At 44.0% G+C, this 21,674-nt stretch overlaps 2 protein-coding genes across 6 annotated transcripts in view; both read left to right on the top strand.

Moving 5' to 3' along the window:
- The first annotated feature begins 1,361 nt into the window (after window positions 1–1,361).
- Window positions 1,362–17,825, top strand: Ids (iduronate 2-sulfatase). Of its 4 annotated transcripts, none has more exons than XM_075688914.1 (10): window positions 1,362–1,428; window positions 5,147–5,294; window positions 6,949–7,088; window positions 11,855–12,035; window positions 12,592–12,680; window positions 13,567–13,795; window positions 14,327–14,487; window positions 15,450–15,576; window positions 16,405–16,667; window positions 17,440–17,825. In XM_075688914.1, exons 2-10 carry the CDS (start codon window positions 5,210–5,212, stop codon window positions 17,755–17,757), a joined length of 1,593 nt encoding a protein of 530 aa, XP_075545029.1. In that variant the 5' UTR covers window positions 1,362–1,428; window positions 5,147–5,209; the 3' UTR covers window positions 17,758–17,825. The 4 variants fall into 4 exon arrangements, with proteins under 4 accessions (XP_075545029.1, XP_075545025.1, XP_075545027.1 ...); XM_075688910.1 differs by having other exon boundaries at window positions 6,946–7,088; XM_075688912.1 differs by lacking the exon at window positions 1,362–1,428 and adding an exon at window positions 2,964–3,045 and having other exon boundaries at window positions 6,946–7,088.
- Window positions 17,826–21,114: 3,289 nt separating this feature from the next.
- LOC142579069 (cytochrome P450 3A14-like) overlaps window positions 21,115–21,674 on the top strand; it is a 32,360-nt gene continuing 31,800 nt past the window's right edge. For both annotated transcript variants that reach the window (XM_075688906.1, XM_075688905.1), the window contains exon 1: window positions 21,115–21,215. In XM_075688906.1, the coding sequence (XP_075545021.1) occupies window positions 21,157–21,215 (59 nt within the window). In that variant the 5' untranslated portion in view covers window positions 21,115–21,156. The remainder of the gene's footprint in view (window positions 21,216–21,674) is intronic.

The raw sequence follows: 21,674 nt of genomic DNA, 5'->3' as shown, positions 1-21,674 counted from the left end.
CGCCCATGTGTTAATCCGCCGATACCTCCTAAAGCAGCACCCAGACCGGCGTGTAGCAAACGGCTCGTTCCCTCCCCGTGTTCTTGCTCGCGGCTTGCTTCGTAGTACCAGAGCACTGTTAGTGAAATTAGGAGTTGGCTCTGTGTTCGTGCGCGAACGTTTGTATCGTCAGGGACCTGTGGACAGCCCGTCGTGTACGTCCTGTGGCTCCTGTGAGACACTTGAACACCTTATATTGAAGTGTCCCGCATTCGTCACACAACTTGCACTACTAATTAAGGAATACGGACTGATTGGACTCAAGTATACGACACTTGATGATTGCCTGTTTATGAGAGGGAGTTTTGCTCAACCCGATCAGGCCCATGGAGTCTTGCTAAGTTTCATGCAGAAACCGCGGCGAAGCAACCTTGCTGTACCACTTGTGGCTGGAAGTAGCGTTCACGAACTCATACTCCTATCGTTTGGGAATGGCCGAGAGCCCGATGTGCGATTCCTGTGGGTGCGAGGAGACCATCGAGCACATATTGTGTACGTGCCCCCGCTACCATGTACAACGCGTCTCTCTGCGGGAAACTTTACACCGACTGGACTTAAGACCGTTCACCGAGTCAAAGGTACTCGGACCGTGGCCACACCCGTACCTGGCACGAAAACCAAATCGTGCATTAGTGCAATACTTGAAGCAATACTTGAATTGCACCGGCTTAAGAGACCGTTTATAGTGTCCCTGTGCATAGTGTCCCGACCACACGCACTCAGTGCTCACTTTCTCCCCTCTTCCTCTTTCTATTCCCCTTGCCCCCACCCCCAGTGTAGGGTAGCAAACCGAATGCTCTTCTGGGTGACCTCCCTGCCTTTCCTGTCCTTGCTTTCTCTCTCTCTCTTCATGCAGAAAACTGATTTGGTTTCCCGTTTATAGACATTTTTTCCGTGATCCTACTTTCTCTTATCCGTGTCTCTGTCATTTGTTTATTTCGAATTTTCATTCCTATTTCTTTGTTTCCTATCTTCTTCTCCTCTTCTCCTCTTTTGATTCCCTCCTCCTGAAAGAGTAAGCAGGCGTTGTGGCCCTCTCGGTGGTAGTTTTCAGCTTGCTCATGCCCTGTTTCTTTTGTTTGTATGTTTACACAAATAATAATAATAATAATAATAATAATAATAATAATAATAATAATAATAATAATAATAATAATAATAATAATAATAATAATAATGGTAGGCATAGTACTAGCTTGCACTTCGACCTGTAGGACCGATTAGATATAGCAGTTTAGTAATCTCTTGCGGTGATGAAAGCATGCTTTAGCGAAAGGAAGGTTTCCGGTCTCGCTGATACCATCCCTTATCGGCACTTATTGTTGGGCTTGAAGTGGCCAGACGTTAAGGACGACCGTGACAGCTGCTCCTAGGCTGCGCACTCAGCGGGTGAGTTTTCCATTGAACGCTTACTTTGGGTGAACAAAAAAGGATGCGCTAACACACACGTATAGGACGAAATTATAGAGCTTTAAGCAAAAACAAAAAAAAAAAGCCTTTTTAGCAAAAGATTTTTGGTCAACAGCGCAAGAATATTTTGCACTCTTAGTCAAGCCTGCTTGATAACAAGCCGAATGTATGTTTAGAAAACTGATTATTTATATGACAAGAGTCTCGAAGTAGTCGCAATTACTACTATTGCCACTGCTGGTCCGCGTTTCACCGATAAGAGTCCGCATTGAAAGCGCGAGCACATTTTGTTTTTATGCAATGCAACTTAGCATTATAGCCAATATTCCCCTTTTATGAGGGACCGCCCATTTTCTGCATGTGCTGCGGCTTACATATGGGTGCACTTTATATTGCCTTTAGAGAGAGAGAGAGAGAGAAGGGAAGAAGGAAAGGCAGGGAGGTTAACCAGACTGAGTCCAGTTTCTTACCCTACACGTGGGGCGGGGAATGGGGAGTGAAAGAGAGAGAGAGAGAGAACTTAGGTGTAGGATGTCTATAGTCGGGCACTCAAGTCTGTTGCCTTCAGGTAGTGAAAAAGCGCTCGAACTGCTTTCTGCGCTAATGAACTGTGAGGCCAGGCTCCCAAGATCTTCGCTTCCGTAAATGGCCTGTTATCCAGTCTATTCAAGGACAGTATAAGACGTGGTATACGGCACAAAGAAATCAATTTAGCCAGAAGTTTCCTTCGTCATGACGTTAGTGCGCACTTTTGTCCAGCGCAGTTATTCAAAATTTCCAGTACATTTTTAAAAAATATTTCACACAAACGAATATTTCCGGTCAATTATTTCGCCTAATTTTTCTGACACGAAATCTAGCAGAATTTTTTAGTCTCCTTCTGTTCACGTGAAAACTTTGCGTGCCCATTAGTTTGACCGTTGCTGGTTTTACAGTGACATCTGTCTATAACCCTCGCAAGCACATGCTATTAGGTATACTTGCCATATTTCCTTCATTGCAAGCTGGTGTAGCTGAAATCGATGTCTAGGCGAGAGGTGCTTAGTGAAAGCAGCCATGTCGCCCGTACAAATGTTCCGTTCACTGATAGTGAAATGTCGTGTGTTCTAAGATACGTGATCACAGCTATGGCTTTAGTGGCGATGAGTTTATTCCTGCAGCATGTGATAGATGATATACGCTTGTGCGTGCGTGTGCGTGTATACAGTGAACTTCTTTTCTTTCTATATTTTCAGCTTTCACTACCCTCCGCGGTAGCTTAGCTGCTATGGCGTTGCGCTTTTGAGCCCGTGTTCACGGGCTCGGCCTGGACCGCGGTGGCCGCATTTTGATGGGGGTGGAATCCGAAAACGCGCACTCAAATTTGAGCGCATGCTAAACAGCGCCAGGCGGTCAAACATTAATCCCGAGTGGCCTACAACGACGTGCCTCACAACCTGGTCACGGCTTTGGCATGCGCAACCCCAGACTTTAATTTAAAAAATTTAATTTCACCTTTCCCTGTCCATTCACAGGTACGGGACTGGCAACCGGACTGAGCCTGCTTAACATCCTCCTTGCTTATCTTCCTTGGAGGGATCGAAATTCTGCAAGGAAGTGAGCCGTACTCAAGTAAACCTTACAATCCAATGACTTCAGAAAATCTCGGACTTGCCGTCATCAGCACTCAAGCAACTAACTTTACTTCTCTTGTACGAGAAATTCAGCGACTGCACACATGTCTATACTGATGGATCAACTACATTAACCAGTATCAGTGGCGCGGTAGTTATACCAACAATGAGAATAACCCAGCGGTTCAGGACTTCCCATATCGCTACGTCTATAGCTGCAGAGCTCGCGGCTCTCCGCGACGCGCTTCGTGTGATAAATGCTGAAAGTCCTCGAAAATGGGCAGTCTTCTGCGATTCAAGGCCGGCTTTGCAATGTGTGCAGTTGTTTCTCCGACATGGAACTCACGATCAGCTCACGTGCGAGGTCGTGGAACTTGTCCATCACTTGAGAAAAAAAAAGGCCATGACATCTCTTTTCAATGGATAACAGGTCAGTGCGACATCATTCGAAATGATGAGGCCGCAGACAGCGCAGCTTGGACGTCAAATAAAGAAGGCCGCTGCGTCCCAATTCCTCTCTCAAGGACCGACACTGCGACACAACTTCGCATTCCAGCAGAGCCGGGGTGTGCTCGAAAAGCACAAGGCTCACGACCCAGCACATACGGGCCGAACTGGGGTAGTGCTGAGTAGGGCATAACCCCGGGTCGACGCTTGGCCAGCCTCACGACGCGTTGAACCGTCGGTTGCCGGCATTTTAAAATAGGTTTTCCTATCCTATCCTAGCACGCACGATCTCTTTAGCAGAGTGGACTGTCGCACATACAAGGCGCACAAGACTGCACAGATTAAACCTTTCATTGCAACTCGGACCTCCGGCCGGACTGCACCCTCCGGCCGGAGTTGCCCTCAAGAATTCAGCACTAACTGGAACGGCTGATAGGCCTGTATGTGATGCTTGCGGATGCGAGGAGAACATTGGCCACTTATTGTGCCATTGTCCTCAATTTAAAGCACAAAGACAATCTTTGTGCAACATATTGAGAAAATTAGATGATTTTCCTCTGAGTGAACAGACAGTACTAGAGCACCTACCCCACCGATCGCCGGCTCAGATGGCAGTGAAAGCACTTTTGTGTTTTCTCAGAAAGTCTGGTTTGCGCGAGCGTCTTTAACTCAAGTACTCTCCGTGCATGTTTCTATACCTTCTCCCTCCCTTCTCTCTTCCCCTTCTCCCTTCCCCCACTGTAGGGTAGCCAACCAGTCTCTTGACTTGTTAACATCCCTGCCTTCCTTATATTCCTCTCTCTCTCTCTCTCTCTCTCTCTCTCTCTCTCTGTATCTTCCTGCAGGATGTGGGCCTGATTGTTTCATAGGACAAGAATAATGATTGCCGAGAAAATCTAAGAGGCACATTGTAGGTTCCACATTCGGACTTTACTGCTTTGAGTGGGAAGAACACTACTCGCAAATCGAGCAAATGTGCTCTCATTGGTTGCCGCTTACTTAATTCTTATTCTGGGTTAAATAAATACGAGTATATTTTTATGAGTAAGGTGCCAAGTTTTCAGAATATTAAGCATAATTACATCCGTGATATTATTTGCTTTGGTGTGCCAACACTGTTGAAACCTTACCTGTCTTTGGCTAAAACTACACCTCTGAAAACACGTTCGGTGTGCTTTCTTCATTGTTCATTGGATTTATGTGCAACAACTGGCGCCATTACGTGATCGAGCTCGCGTTTCTACTTTGTAACGAGGTCATCTACATTATTGCATTCAAAGCGCTGAATCAAAGGCAAGTATCACAAACAAGGATCACTACGGTTCCATACAGAGATATTCTGCTTATGACTAGAGCGTTCTCCAAAGCAAAATGCACACATTGATCGAACGAAGCACCTGGTAGTTAAGCTCAGTAATTCTTAACTAACGTACATCTTTCACATAATCAGCGCACAAAAAAGAAAGAAAAGGGATTGTCAATGCTGCCAAAGAAAGCGCTTGAGTTCTTTTTTTTTTACGCACAGCCACTATATTGTCGGGGATACGTTATATATATATGGAATTGTATTGCCTGGTTTATATGCACTTGAGCATGTGGTTATCGGAATACTTTCTCCGATCATATTAATTTTCTAGCGGAACAGCCAAGACTGCGGCGCCACAGAAGACGCAAGAGGACCGTGAGCCGATGCTGATCAAATGTGCTGGGCTTTTCTGATAATTGCGGGTGCGTCCCTCTGGCTGGGGTGCTCCTCGCAGCAGGCGATGTCTTCAAGCGTTCAATGTAAGCAGCGAAATGTTCACATGCACGTTGTAGCCCATAAGCATCAGGAAGCATGTGTGTGGGTTGTTTGTTCTAAGGAACGATAAATTAAGGTGGATGCGCCCCTACCCAAGTCGAAACATTTTTTTCTGTATTTTGTTTTGAATTGTCAGTTTTATTCAATGAAAGAAACATGCTCGAATTTTTATGGGACCCTTCTTGTGGAAGAAGCCATAGACAGCGTATTTAGTGATAGGTGGTGCGTGGGCCTTTCTGAGTGCTCTCAACTTCAGCCATATATGATAAAATTTACCACTTACCTTCCGATTTATTGGTTCACAGGGTGGCCATGTACTCGCTTACAGAAATATCGAACGCGACTGAACCTGACGACAACGCTGCATGTGATCACGCTGAGAAAGATGATCAACTTCTTCAATAGCCCATCCATCGCGACGTCGCCTCAGCTTGAAGGAATTGAAATTCATGGGGGAGAATTTCAACGGTTTGCTCGTTAGCTCGAACTGCACCAACTGCTTTGTCGACGAAAATTCAGCAAGGACTTGAAACAAGCCGCAGCACCAGAAACACAGAGCAATGTGTATAGTAACACCGTACAACCCGTATAACACCGTGTATATATATATATATATATATATATATATATGTATATAGTCACATCATAAGAAGCCAACATACACTGTTGGCTTCTTATGATATGACTAATAAAAATCGGGCCCCTCGGTTAACCCCCTTTCTTCTCGTTTATATATACATATATATATATATATATATATATATATATATATATATATATATATATATATATATATATATATAGTAAACACCGTATCTAGTAAAACGTGAGAGCACTGGCGGCACCATGCTGTGACCGTTGTCACTTGATAACAATCGGTGCGCTCTCGGCTAGCGTATGAGCGTAAGCCGATAACAAAAACCAAAAAAAGAAACACCTGGCCTTTATTTAAAGCGTCTATATTGTGAAGGACATGATCGAGTCGAGACTTTGGCGGGCTGTGGATTAATCATGCGGTCATCGCGCACAATTAGGTGCAATAGCGCAAGTGGTTATAAGAAGACGGTTGCGAATGGTGGCCATTGACCTCTGTGCTCGCTTGCGGTGCTCTGTACTTTGAGGCTTAACCCCAAGGGGAAAAAATTGCAGTTAGGAGCCCACTTCAATTGTTCCTTCGAAGGATTATCTTTAAGATAACGTGTTTAACAAAATGCTTAACATATGTATTTAACATAATGTAGAGAAAAGGACCAGGCGAACACATTATGAACACATCACGCGCAGCTGAACAAACGACAAAAGTTTGTATGCATGATACTAGCATCTTGTAGCGAATGAGTAGAACATTGGCGCCATATTCGTCCATTTATAAGCGTGTTGCGATCTGTTTCAACTACTATCACTTTTCATCATAAATCCAAAGAAACGGACAAAGGTCTCGTTACTTCGCTATATTTTCTTGCCGCAAGGTATCGTACTCTTTCTCATTCGGGCGTCAGTAAACTGTCTCCTCGCTTCTTCGATTTTCCTCATTTAGAGCAATTTTCCATTGTATACAGTAAGTGAATTTCCTTTCTGAAGCCTTTTATTTGTTTTTTTGTTTCTTTGTACTTTTCTTAATTTTTTGGGGGCCAGCAGCGAGGAAGCCCAATGTCCTTCTAATAATTGCGGATGACCTGCGGCCAACCTTGGGCTGCTATGGCGATGAGTTGGCGCTGACACCATCCATCGACAGCTTGGCTCAAGATGGTGTGCTCTTCACAAATGCTCACGCACAGGTACTGACGTTCGTGTGCGTTCCGTTAAATTGCATTTTCCACAGAAGCTATACTTCATTTTGCACAATAGTCTTTACAGTGCTGTGAAATATTGCTGTGCAAGGATATTATCCTGATTTATGTACGAAAAGAACGCAAGGTGCTTGGATCACACTTCATTTAGAATGCGTCACACCGCAGGTAAAGCGGGACGGGACATTAACATAGCGACGTTAGCCAAACACGTATAGTGACTGCGGTGTGACCTTTTTTTAATTCATCATGCTAAAGCGCTAATTATTTACAAGAGGACTTGATCATATGCTATAGTTTTCAACGTGGTCAGCACTATTTTCAGTAATCCTGCGGCCACGAAGATAAGTGGCGGAACCTCCTTGGAAAAATTCTCGAGTTCTTTCTTCCTGACTTCCTATATTTCCTCAAACAGCAGATTTAACCTGTAGTTCTAATTACCTATGCTGCTACGCAGCTAAATGCCACTTCATCCTGCAGTGGACGTAATTATCATCATAATCATCATCATCATCATCATCATCATCATCATCCACCCCCACCACCACCGCAATCCGGAAGCACGTGAGGTTGACCTCCCTGTATTTACTCTAACTCTATGTCTCTGTTGCCATGCACGCTACAATACCAGCTCAGAAATTAATTTCTGTAGTACATAAATAAGCGCGAAGATTATTAGGGTCCGCAATACGTTTATAGATGTCTGCATGGCTTTAGACTTGCGGAGCTGAGAATTAAAGCTAGGGGAAACTCTGCAGACGCAAAATGAATTTATGTTGCTTCTGTTGGTTCCCCGAATGATCAAGAAAGTTATGCTCCGTGGTTACAACGTTATTAGACATCACCGGGTTAACCTCCCTGCCTTTCCTTCTACCCTTCTCTCTCTCTCTCTCTCTCTCTCTCTCTCTCTCTAAACATCACCAGTGTGCTTTCAAAGGCGAAAGGGCCAGCCGACGGGCACTATTGTAGAGAGCAGCACTCCACCATACAATAAAATTATCAGATGCTATCATCCCCCTGTGTCAATAAGAAGTTGAAAAAGCCAGCTCTGAGAATTCCTGTCTTGGACAGGCAGCGACGTATCGTAACCGTTTGAAGAACGCATGAGCTGTACCTCATGGTCAGTTGGGTTTAAGAAGGTTTCAAAAGTAAAACTGGGCCAATGTTTGTGGAAAGAATTCTGTTCATGGCAAACGCAAATCAAAGTAACGTTGCACGATGAATACTTACGGAGAGTCTGTTCTGCGACCGATTCAACCCTATGCCGCGGTCCAAAATTAGACGCAAAGCTGCACGAAGATCCGAGCAGGAAGAACCATGAATCGATGTGTTCTTCCTGGGCTTCTTTACTTGAGTGGTAGTCTTTTCATTTGGCGTGAGAACACGGAGAGATAAAGAGAGAGAGGGAATGGAATTCTCTTGGGAAGACTTCGGGCCCCTTTAGTAAAGCACGTTGTTCTCGTGAGAAAGCTGTACGCTGTGTGGCTGACGTCATTCGTGTGAGTGCAAGATTTTGACATACAAGGCAACACAAGGAAGCGCACAGTTGGTATGCCGCCAAAAAAAAATAATTAGTCGCCTAATGAGACACCACGCAGGCTTCCGGACACTTGCACCTGCCGCGGCAGCTTAGTGGCTGTAGAGCGTTGCGCAACGGAGTTCGAGGTCGCGGGTTCGATCCCGGTGGCGGCGGCCGCGTTGAGGTAGGGCGAAGTGCAAAACCACTCGCACACTTAGATTTGAGTGTAAAGGACACCAGGTGGTCAAAATTAATCCCTGGTCCTCCCTCTAGGACTTGCCTTATAGTCATATTGGCGTTTTGGCACATGAAATCCCAATATTTAGCTTTTTTGCAGACACCTATTTTACTTGGTACTATGACTCTGGCTTTCACTCCAATTATATTTTGCCAGCGTGGAAACAGCGTGAGGTCCTTTAATGTAATTGCAGGACACTTACTCTAGTTTACTGGACCTGAACGGATTAGCTATCGGAAAGTAACGCGACAGAAACGAAATATAGGATGCCGAGCTTTCGATGCAATCGTGCCTTTTCCCGCAACCTTTCGACCTTTCGCAGGCCTTGACATCCTACGATATGTCTTAGATGACACTCAACTGGTTTCCCATATGTTTGAACTTGCTCTTGATAAGAGTATACACATTAAACTCCCCTGTTATATCTATCTGTGTCACCGACTTTTGTCAATAAACTACCGGCGCCTGCCTTCGACTTACCTCGCCTGCCTCTGCTTCTTTTAGATAGCCTTTCTATGTCATCGTTCATGTCCTGAACCTTTGTAAGGACGTGGCAGGTATCACGTAGAGGGATGTGGACTGTATTCATACTTCAATATAGGAAATAAGAATACACTCGCCCTGCACGAAGTCATCGTCGGCAGGTGTTTAAAAAAGGCGTCGCATCCACTACACCAGTATACCTTCATGTTCACTTCTGCGTGTTCCTTCTCAGTTATTGTTTAAGTCATGGCGTCTATAACGTGCTTCCAGCTCTGCTGTTGCTTCTGGCACGTGCAGCCATAGAAAGCATAAACTTCAAGATTGTTCTCTGCTACTCAAAGACGCAGTCGATGAGATTTTGGCTTGGACACTGCCATTTAGAATAGCATATTGGGCGCGTCGAGCCATCAGACTCAGGCGAACTGTCCAGAACCACCGGCGAGGACGACTGACGGTCGGTGTAACGCTGCTTCACGACAACGCCCGAGCTCACGTCTCCCGTCAAACCCAGAAACTTTTGACAAACTTTGGGTGGACTGTCGTGCCCCACCCACCGCACAGCCCACACCTCGTGCCTAGTGATTATCCCTTGTTCCCCAAGTTAAAGGAACATTTGAGAGGCCAAAGAAGCTGTCGGTGGGACTTTGGTTTGGACACCGCCATTTAGAATAGCACACTGGGCGCGTCGAGCCACCTGTCATTTGCAACGGCGCCAGACAAAGCAAAAGGACTGCAACACACGTGTGACCACTAGCTGAGCGTTTAATATAGACATTCACTTATTACTGAAGAGTCGTCTAACTGCACTGAGTCTATGCGGATAAAGATTATAACTATCTTACCTTAAGATATATCTTACTGTCGCGTGTTAAAGACGTGCTTCACAAGTTAGTAGCATATACAGCTACTCTAATATCAAAGTACCCTGTGCAAAGTCGATTACTGTATCATTCTTTGGACGGACACTGTAAGCTTGCCCTAGGGGGAGTATCGTCAAATGTAATATATTTATTTTCATCCAACGGTCAGTCATCCTTAAGATAACCATTTACTTAGCGAGTAAGTCATTTGAGCTCCCCCGGAAGCTTTGGGGAACCACGTATCGTGTAGGAGGGAGTCAGGGGATGCCAAGGGCTTATTAAAGTTCACGAGAAAAATATATTAGTTTGAATGAATATATATATATATATATATATATATATATATATATATATATATATATATATATATATATATATATATATTCATTCAAACTAATATATTTTTCTCGTGAACTTTAATAAGCCCTTGGCATCCCCTGACTCCCTCCTACACGATACGTGGTTATTAAAGTTCACGAGAAAAATATATTAGTTTGAATGAATACATATATATATATATATAGAGAGAGAGAGAGAGAGAGAGAGGGAGAGAGAGGGAGAATTACCTCTCCCTCGGGTAATTTCCTCTCATTTTCACTTGCCACAATCATGTGACAACTTGCTCGCCAAGAGTTTGCAGAACTTTGAGTTGACAAGTGAAGCAAACTACTGTAGGGATTTTCAGCTTTGGATCTGGTTCCTTTCTACATGACTCCGCTTCTTCACCATGCACAATTTCTACGAAGTAAATGCTTTTCTTTAATGCCTCGCCGCGTTGATGTAGAGTCTGCAAATTCATGTGCAAATGTGATAGAAGTTGTCACGGGCACACGTGAGGAAGACAAGGCTTGCTGCCCGCACGCATACACATAATAAATAAGTGCATTTACGAGGTGAAGATTGCGTATAATACATGGTTCGTGCAATCCTTGTAAACACGCAGAATTGCTCTGCTCGAACGCTATCAGATACATTCACTTGTGCTCAATATAACAAACTGTGCTTGGATAAATATCAATGAATTTCGCTATAGGAATCGAAATTTGTATATCGTACTGAATGGTGACGTGTACACACGGTGAACGCCGGAGAATTTCAGGAACATTTACTGCACCACCAGCGGCTCTAATACGAGAAAATACCCTCAAAACCGTAACGACACATTGACGTACCAGCATTGAAGTTTTCGGAACAAAATACGAAATATCAATGTTTGATCTTAATTGTCTGTTCTAGCATATATAATAGAGGGAATTCAACTAAAATAGAACTTTGAAAAAATACTTTATATGTCTAAATCGTCTCAGTTGTTCTCTTTAATGTCTCTCAGCTTTCAACTCTGAGTGCGGTCAACCTGTTTGGGCAGTACTATGGAGGATGGTACGTACTAAGGATAAGCCGACAAAGCGCCTTCGTCTTGAACTCGTGTTCTATAATTATAATTTCTGCTCCAAGTTATTTTATACTCCTCTTGCTAACTGCCTATCTGGCTCCCAACTTTCAACATCTTTTCTTTATATGTAATACTCATATACTGAACATCTTGCTCATATTTTTCATTTTTCCCCTTATAACATGGCTCTTCTGGTGATGCCGTAGTGGCGCAGGAGGAGGCTGTCACTGCTCTGATCACCACGGTCTCTCTGCCTTTCAGCAAGCCCTCTGTGGACCGAGCAGGACATCGTTCCTGACAAGCCGTCGGCCAGACACGCTTCGCGTTTATGAAAATCACTGCCACTACTGGCGCCACACAGTGGGCAATTTCACCACGATTCCACAGTACTTCAAGGAAAACGGCTACCACACTGTCAGCGTGGGCAAAGTCTTTCATCCAGGTTGGTCCAAACGTCATTCAGCCTCATGCAGCTCCTACATGACGATTGTTAGCGGTCATGCAGCGATTGTGGTATCCAGTACTTTGTGGTAGCGGAAGTGTTTGGGGGTAAGGAAAACAAAAGGAAGGAAAGGGGTTGGGGAATGAAGAGAGGAGGTGTCCTAGGTTGTCAGTGTTCCGATCGTGTCAATAAATTCTTTCGCTAGTATGAGCGGAATATATGTCATTCAACTGACAGTTAACAGAAGGGCAGTGAGAAGGGTAGACTAGCTCTACAAAGAAGCAAGATAATAGATTTCACGTTATAATTAGATAACGGAAGCCACACATGTTCGCGTATTGCGAAGTTGTGCATTCATATATGCTTCAAACTACTCATCACTAAGTACAAAAGTTAAATACAAGTGTAGAACCTTCCCTGAAACTTCCCGAAACAGGCCAAGGGAGGATATTCTTGAAAATCTGATAAGCTGTATGTGTACGTTTTTTTTTATTAAATATGACAAATCCATCTTGGGGAATCGGACCAAGATATGTGGCATACGTTTAACCTGCAGGTACTCCAACTGGCCACCATCTGGACTATCCTTACAGCTGGTCTGTCAAGCCATTTACGCCGAAATCCCTATATTTCGAAAACAAAGAGGCAAGATATTTATCATTTCTTTTAAAGATAATCTATTTATATAGTCTGAATGCCAGACACTTCTTTCGACGATATTTCCTACTTGTGCACAGGTGAGGCATTCGCGATTTCTTGGTCTTGTGGCAGTGCGTCCTTGTTCAGTGGCATCACGAAAGTAAGAATAAATCATTTGGACACAGCGCAAGCTCATCACGAAAGCAGACACGTGCCGCACAATATCACGCAGCCTTTCGCAGTCACATGCTGGAGAGGTTCCAGAAAACAAGCGAAGGTGGCACATACCCCGAAGCGATGGGCTAAGTACGCCTTGAGTAACAACGTAGCAGAGAATGCGTTGACGTCCTGTTAACTGCAAGTGGACTAAAGTGACTTCTTATAGACCTGTAATTTTTGCACATAACATCTATAGAGTGCCTGCAGACGAACACTGCTACACAACTAAGTTTTTTTAAGCTCACAACGTTACGTTGGCCCCGATGGCTTCTTCGTAGTTCTTTAACATTGTACGAGAAAAAGTAGACGTACGATCGCAGGATGTACAGGACATTCTTAAGACGAATCTATAAACTGTCGGTTAAGTCTATATAAACTCTAATGTGTTAGAACATGTTTAGTGTGGGTTCGCGTATCTTGTGCATGCATTTCGCCACCGCGATCTTGTCATTCAGCTCTTGGCATTTCGCCGATCGACAACTCTTTTACTGCTATATAAGTTGATTTAAAACACTTATGCTGAAAAGCACTTTGAAATCTTTTCGTTGCCGGTGAACGCTGCAAAGCAGTACACTGGATGATAAGCAAGAACTGATTTATCGTGCATTCATTAGTGCTCTCATCTCTTCATATGCGATAACCACGCATCGTATTATACACGCGCATCCTATAGGTTTGCCCAGACCCGAGCGGTACCCCCAAGGAGAACCTTCTGTGCGCCGTGAACGTGTCCACGCAACCTCTACAAACGCTGCCGGATCTGCAGAACGTTGAAGCCGCGACGAAATTCTTGCGAGAGTGGCCTTCGAGAGAGGGCGCAAACAGCACACAGACGCCCTTCTTCCTTGCTGTTGGCTTCTACAAACCCCATGTTCCTTTCAGGATACCGAAAGAGTACCTCGGTAAGCAGCACACTTTGATTTTTCCTGCTTTTGTCTTTTTCACAACTCTTACTACGTTCGCTGCTCTTTATTGCGTTGCCGCATGTGTAATAAATTGTACCGCAAAAAACTTTTATTATGAGGATTAGAAGAAAACAGGTGATGTTACGGACGCGGGACGCCAATCCTGGTGCCATGCATTAGGCTCATGATTCGCAACAAACTGAGCCATGGTGCGAGTTGAATTCTATATTTACCGCATATGCACCCCGCCTTATTAGGATTCGCTGACGCTGTAAGTACGCCTCAATTTTATCTAACAGCGGCATCTTTTTAAAAGTTTGAAGTTAAAAATACCTCCCTGGAACAATGCAACAGAAAGCGCACAGTTACCGATCCGTCTTGCTGTGCTTCTGGTCTCAGAAACGTCATTTTATGTAAGGGTCAGTTGAGACAGTAGGCGCCACCTGCAGCGCTGTTCCCTGGCATTCTGGTCGCAAAGTATGCGAAAGCAGCAATGCGCATACATCTTAAGTTATCTTCACGGTGCAGATCTGTACCCCATTGAACGTATCAGGCTTCCACCAGACCATGAGCTACCCGTTGACCTACCACCTGTTGCTTGGAATCCTTGGACTGACGTCAGAAGGCGTCACGACGCCAGCCTCCTCAACGTCAGCTTTCCGTACGGCCCTCTCCCAGTTGACTTCCAGGTGCGTCGCAAGCAACCGGTGTATTTTGAAATCGAACGATAAATGGGAAATGAGATCGTGGCGCCGTATTGATGAACGTGAACGGAATATTTATAGTAATCTGCGTTATGCATGATGCTCCCCAGGTGTAATGACTGTATTCGGCAATATATAACGAAAGTGGCGCTTCTGTCGAGTTACAGTCAAGTATTCTTGTGGTGCGTGCACTAAGAGAAAAATACCCTTCCCCTGCTGACAATTAAAAAGAAATCCAAACGTTCATGCAAGGAAGCGTTCAAAATAAGAATAGTCGGTTTCAATGTCCTGAAACTGCACAGTTAGTTATCAGGAACGTCATAGTGGGGAACTCCGCTTTAATTTTAACTATTTGGGGTTCCTTAAGGCGCACAAAATGCATGGCACACGAGCGTTCTTGCAAACCGTCCCCATCGGAATGCGGCCACCGAAGCACCAGCTAAGTAGCGCAACGTCATCCCCACTGCGCTGCCGCGGCTAGTCGCGTCCAAATTTACATACATACATATACATATACATATGTATACATACATACATACATACATACATACATACATACATACATACATACATACATACATACATACATACATACATACATACATACATACATACATACATACATACATACATACATACATAGCACTGCGGACATGCAACTGCAGATTTCGTATCATAGGACGCTCATTTCGTACAGACCAATTGTTTGGAATTGCAGTGCAAGTGGGCGACCATGTGTTGTCACTCCCCGTAAGCGTCAACGGCCTAATGTCTGCGTTGTTATTATCCAACACGGCTCATAACGTGAAAATAAATGAAGCTTCCAATCCTTAAAATGTGAATATTACACCTTGGATATGTCCGTATACTAAGTAGAAATTTATTTTTAGGCCATATTAACTGTGCTTGTTTTGTTTTGTTTCCTTACGTCCTTGTTGAATGGGCAGAAAGAAATACGCCGACATTACTACGCTGCGGTTACGTACATGGACAAGCAAGTGGGAAGGGTTCTGATTGCGCTCGATGAGGCTGGCCTTCGCAACGACACGCTAATCGTCTTCGTAGGCGATCACGGTAAACATCTTTTTCTAACCGTTGAAGTTCATAGAAAAAAAAACAGAATATCATATTTAATTTTTTTAAATACGTAACGTTGCATTGATTTTCATTCGATATTTTTGTGCTCTGAAACTCCACGATCACTGAGGGCCAATAACGCACTAACTGCTTCCTTTTATAGCACAAACACGATCTAAGGATGAGTAATATCGGCCATAGTTAGAAGTTTTGAGTTAAGATTCGTCGCCGAGGAAACCACAAAGATATGCTAAATGTTTGAATTTTGCACACGTTCTATCTGACACAAAGGCGCCGACGTATTTCTGGCAATACATCCACTACTATATACAAAACTTATTTCGAATACCGTGTATTCGCATCAGAGAGTTGATAAGTGTCAGGAAAAGTTAATTTGCATGCAAAGGCAAAGATATCAAATTTCGTAAATAGTGAGTCGGTTAACGGGCTGAATATTTATGAAGCGATTCATGAGGCGTACACTCTAGAGCTTTACTAACTAGACATTATGAATCAACTTCCCATTGCGAAGCCGTTAGGAATGGAATTACGGACAGCCGGATGCGTTCCTCGCCATCTGGTAATAAAGAAGTGCACCTGACTCACAATGCCCTGAGCGCGTGTATGAGTTGTTCGGGATTAGAATATGCCTCAGTTATCATATCAAACTCTGTCATTATCGTTGGGTCCACAAAGACAAACCAATCCGTATCACCCTTAAGAATAAAAAGTTTAGTTGACTCGGGTTGCAAATGTGTGGTGCTATTTAAAGTCCCTGAAGTTTGTCTTGCCGCGGTGTGCACTTATCTCCGCGATGTATCACAGGGTGGTCACTCGGCGAGCATCAGGAGTACAGCAAGTTCAGCAACTTCCAAGTGGCCACGAACGTACCCTTGATCGTGTCACCGCCAAGGTCCCAAAGAAGCTCGACAGCAGGAAAAGCGGCGGAACGTGTCGACTACCCGGTGGCATTGGTGGACCTGTTCCCAACACTGGCGTCTCTGGCGTCGCTTCCAGTGCCTCCCAGCTGCCAGTCGACGGTTGGTTCGTCGCAGACTCAGACGACCTGCACGGACGGCGTAAACTTGGTACGCACGTTGATCGGCTAGGGTTGTTCTGTGAATCTAGATACGCACATTGTAAGTTTTCTTTTTTTTTTTTGGGGGGGGGGGGGCGAGGTTGTCCTTACGCATAATGACACCTTCAGTTACTCTTCAGGCAAAAACAAAAAAAGAACTCATCAGTGTTAAAGTACTCATTACAGCCTAACTTCTCATTGAAGTCTTCAAGATTAAAGAGTTAATAACAGATACTTGCGTTAAGCGTCAAATTGTCGACTTTTTTCTGCTAGAATAGAATGAATTTTAAAGTTATGACCGAGCTACCACTATGGGGGAGTTTTTCTATAAGAATGAGTGACCCTGTACAACTGCTTTAAACACGAGAATAGAGTACATGAGTGCGTACCGACGCTCTGTGAGTCCAAGCTCTGAAGACGCCCCCATCCCCCTTCGCATTAGAAATTTTGTCTTCACTCCAAGCTCTTTTTCGTTACACTAAATAAAAATATTGAAGGCATTATGTCTCATTACTACAGATATCTACGCGAATACGATAGCATTTCAGCGTTGTTGTGCATTATGACATCGTTCATAAGCTTGACTACACCGACCGTCAAAAAAATTCATGACGTTCCGGTCGACTCTTATGCTCCGCACTTTGTACAATGCCCGGGACAACGAAAAGGGGAAAGCGTTTATGCTGAAGCGCGATACTTATCTTCGCAATTTGAAAAAATTTACCTGCCTCCTACAGGACCTTTTCTTTAATGCCGATCATAATTTCTTTTATTTTACACAGGTTCATCCAGTGGAACGAAAGGAGGTGCTGCACCAGTACCCGCGCCCTTCGGCTACCCCGCAGGAGAACAGCGATCAGCCGGCACTCGGAGATATTCGCATCATGGGCTACTCCATGCTGTCGCGCGACTACCGCTACACCGAGTGGATCGGCTTTGACACGACGAACTTCCGCCGAAATTGGACCAACGTTTACGCCCGCGAGCTGTACAACTTGAGCTCGGACCCTCGCGAAGACCGCAACGTGGCGGGCTCGCCAGAGTACAAAGACGTCGTCGTAGCGCTGTCCTCCAGGCTTCGCGAACTTGTTGGAAGCTGAGCGGTCTCTAAATGCGCTCGTATAGCGCGAGTTGTCAAATAAACGCCCGTGATCTCGTAAGAGAAGTATACCAGCGTAAGGTGCACGGCATTGTTGTATGCTGCCAGTTCAGTGCAGTGTACTACAATACCACTCAGTGAAACGGTGTTGTCAACAGACTGTTATGGCTGCTATGGGTAATGACTGGTTGCCTTAGCCTACTGCTGCCCCGAACCGTTTCAACCATGGAATAAGCACGGAGAGACTAGAAACGACACGATAAGCACTGCCTTGTAACTTTAAATATTTATTGAAAACAGACACAATAAAGTAACTAGCGTAGCTACGACAGGTCAGCTATACATAACAAATGTATCCACTTATGGAAATATGTTGTCAAGAGCTATAAACCAACACGAAAGACAGTAACGCAGAGAAAACAGGAAAATTCCACGTACAAGTTGTCAAGACAGCGCAACTGTTCTTATTTATTCCTGATCTTTTAAGTAATTGCTTTATTTCATGGGGTTTAACTTACCAAAGCAACACTGGGCATATGAGAGACGCTTCGTAAGAGGCAGCAAGTTCATTTTTACAACACGGGCTTCTTTAACGCGCAGCTCCATTTATGTACACAAGCGCTTTTGCAAGCGTTTGCGCTTCCCATTGAGCATTGGACCGCGGCGGGTTACCAAAAGTGGCAGCGGTGTATTAAACTGCAAGCATACCATTGTTATTCAGAACGCGATATGCTTCCAGTACATTTGTAACCTCGTTATTGTGCCCACGAATGACGGTTGTACGACCAAAGAAACGCCAACAACCTAGTAGAACTTGGCCTCTCTTTTGTCTTTATCTAAAGGCAAAACTGGATGCACTGCTGTGCTGATGGACCTTCCTAACGGGAGTTCTTTCGCTCCGTTTCGTCCTGAGCGTCGGTATAGTTCCAGATCAGGCGGTCGTTCGTGATTTTAATCGGTTACATTACGCACATCATTTAGGAGCAATTTCCACACTTGCAAAGAATCAAGTTTATTCAGAGTATGTATGTATGTATGTATGTATGTATGTATGTATGTATGTATGTATGTATGTATGTATGTATGTATGTATGTATGTATGTATGTATGTATGTATGTATGTATGTATGTATGTATGTATGTATGTATGTATGTATGTATGTATGTATGTATGTATGTATGTATGTATGTATGTATGTATGTATGTATGTATGTATGTATGTATGTATGTATGTATGTATGTATGTATGTATGTATGTACGCACGTACGTACGTACGTACGTATGTAGGAGGGCAGGAGGCAACGTGCCTGACCGGGCCCGTCCCACAGTGGACAATCATAGCATCTGACAATCAGCAACACCACCATTCACAGCACAGTGAAGATGAACCTGATGAGATATTCACCTGGAACACTTTCTAGTAACACAGATTCAATATCACCATCCAGCAGCACTTGCACTCCATACATATGCTAATTTCTGTTAAGCAGCAGCCACTCTTTAACATTCTTTTTGAATTCCTAGAAAAAAAAAACACAATCATAACTAAGGTTTTAATGTGTTTATTGGTATTAACAACAGGTAATCACTAAAGCTCAATTGTTCTAGAACCATATTTTTGTTATCTGTGGTATTCTACGGGAGATGTGCCTCAACTGATATTTAGTTCGTGGATGCAATTTTAGGTTTGAAATGATTTTATTTTCATTATTAGTTTCTTGATGCGGCTTTATTGCATACGGGTTGGCTGTTACTTGTTTTATATTCAATATAATTAGTCACCCGAAATGTGTAGTCGTACTTTCGGAATACGATATGCTGACATCTCTTATTGTCGTCTTTCGAACTGTACTTAAGTAATAAATATTTTTTGATTACTAATAACACATTACTAATACTTGATGCCGCCGACGGTACAAGAATATTTGAAAATAAATTTTTTTTTTTTGCAGCCGTTCTAAACATAACACTTAGCTAGCTCCCTTAGAGGGCATTCATAGAGGTCAGTTAAAAAAACATTTTAAATATTGCCTGGTCCTGTTCTAAACACACGCGCAACGCATGAAAATTAAAGGTAACACGAAGGAAGGTAGGGTGCCGAAGCAGAGAAGCACCCGATTACGAAACAAGCAAAACTTACACGCAGCGAATACTGCTACGGGGAACACGTACGTGCGTGCAACAGCCAACAAAATTCGATAAAGCCAACTCTCCCATTTGAGAGTTACGCTTAAACAATGGTTGAACATAAACCAGGGGCGGTGGACATCAGGTTTTTTTTTTACACTTTTAGGAAATATCCTTACGTATTTGCTCTACAAGGAATTTCGCTTTGTGCATGCTCACGTGCAGCCACGGGTTCAATTTCCAAATATGCCCCGGTGTCGTGCGTTGCACTTATGGCGTATGGCTACATAATATTAAGTGCAGTAGTATCTCAGATTACGTGAATTGGATGGCAGGAAAACAAGAGTATGTTGGGCTGAATGAAGAAAATGTTGAAGAAAGTGTATATGTATCCTATATGAATAGGATAAAGGTGTTAGAAGACCCGAATAACAAAGAGAGTGGGGAGAAGAAAGTGGGCAAGGTAGAAAACTACCATCATCGGCCGCCAAGGAACCAAACATGGAATAAGTCGGCCTTTCTTTTTTTTCCTTTTTCAGTGACTTTTTTGTATTCTCTTGACGAACATTACTTATTCATTCGCTTGTACTTGCTTACTGCATTTCTTTCAGTCTTTCGTTTGTTTATCGTTCTATGTTTTACTGTTTGCACGTTGTTTATGGCATTATGTAACGATTACGCTGTGTGTTCTCCTCATGCGTGAAAGCAGACTCAGCTTCCCGCTTATCGTCTTCGGAGAACCGTAATCCTACCGCCTCATGGTCAGTTTCTTTCATTTTGCGAAATAAGGGGAACGCACCAGTGATCAACCGCATACGAACTACGAGCGCCGCAGAACTTGGCGCTCTACAGGCGCGCAACCTGGAATGAGGAAATGTGGCCCGAATGTCACCTTAAGAACAGCGCAGTGCACTCACCAATTTCACACAGCGCACCTGAAGGTGAACCGCGAAATTTATTTTCGCGGCAACCACTGTTCATACGCGACTCTAGCTCAAAGGTGCGCATGGTTCCGTTTTGCCGATTTCGCGATCGTTACCCGTACACGAAAGGCAACCCCGTCAATACTGACTTCTCCGTGAGCGTGTCCTTATTAAGTAAGCGCTCGTTTCTTCGTCTTTCTTGTTAGATGCTAGATGTGGTGGATGCGGCCAGCCGCTTTCCCTCTCAGAGAAGGTGAGAGTGGATCTGGCCCGACCGGTTTATGATCCGGCTGACGTGTACTGGAGTATAGTTTGAGACTGCATGCATCGCAGGTGCATGCAAACGAGATGATTGCAACTCTCGCGGTACTCATCGTCACCACTGGATTGCTGGCAGTTCTGATAGCGTGAGTACTGCATCGCTGATATTTCACTAGTTTAATTCAGCTGAGCCTCGTACACCGCCACTAATTCCGTTAGGCCACTTAGTGGGAACGTAACTGCGCATGCGAAAAAAGCTTTGCCATGAGCCGGATAGCGGAAGGAGAGTGAGGCCTCGAAAATAGTAATGGGCAACAGGACCTTCCTCTGAAAAAAAATTTAGAGAGTCCTTAAAAAGTACGCACATATTTTTGATAAAGTGGGTAGAATGTATGTAGACAGCCCCCAGAATTCACAACCTCGCACTTTGCGACTAATGCCTATAAATGTTATACGCAGAATCCCTTTGGAAGTGCGCGGGTAATAAATTAAGTGAAAGCAAATAGATTCCAGAACAGCTTGTCAATCTGCATTTCGTATGCGCTACACAAAGAAAATGAACAAGTCGATGAGAGATGGAGAAGTAATGCTTTTATTTTCTTTAT

This window comes from Dermacentor variabilis, chromosome 4 (genome assembly GCF_050947875.1).
Source record: "Dermacentor variabilis isolate Ectoservices chromosome 4, ASM5094787v1, whole genome shotgun sequence".
NCBI classification, from domain to species: Eukaryota; Metazoa; Arthropoda; class Arachnida; order Ixodida; family Ixodidae; genus Dermacentor; species Dermacentor variabilis.
The sequence above is the reverse complement of the archived record's forward strand: the minus strand, read 5'-3'. Positions and strand labels throughout refer to the sequence as shown.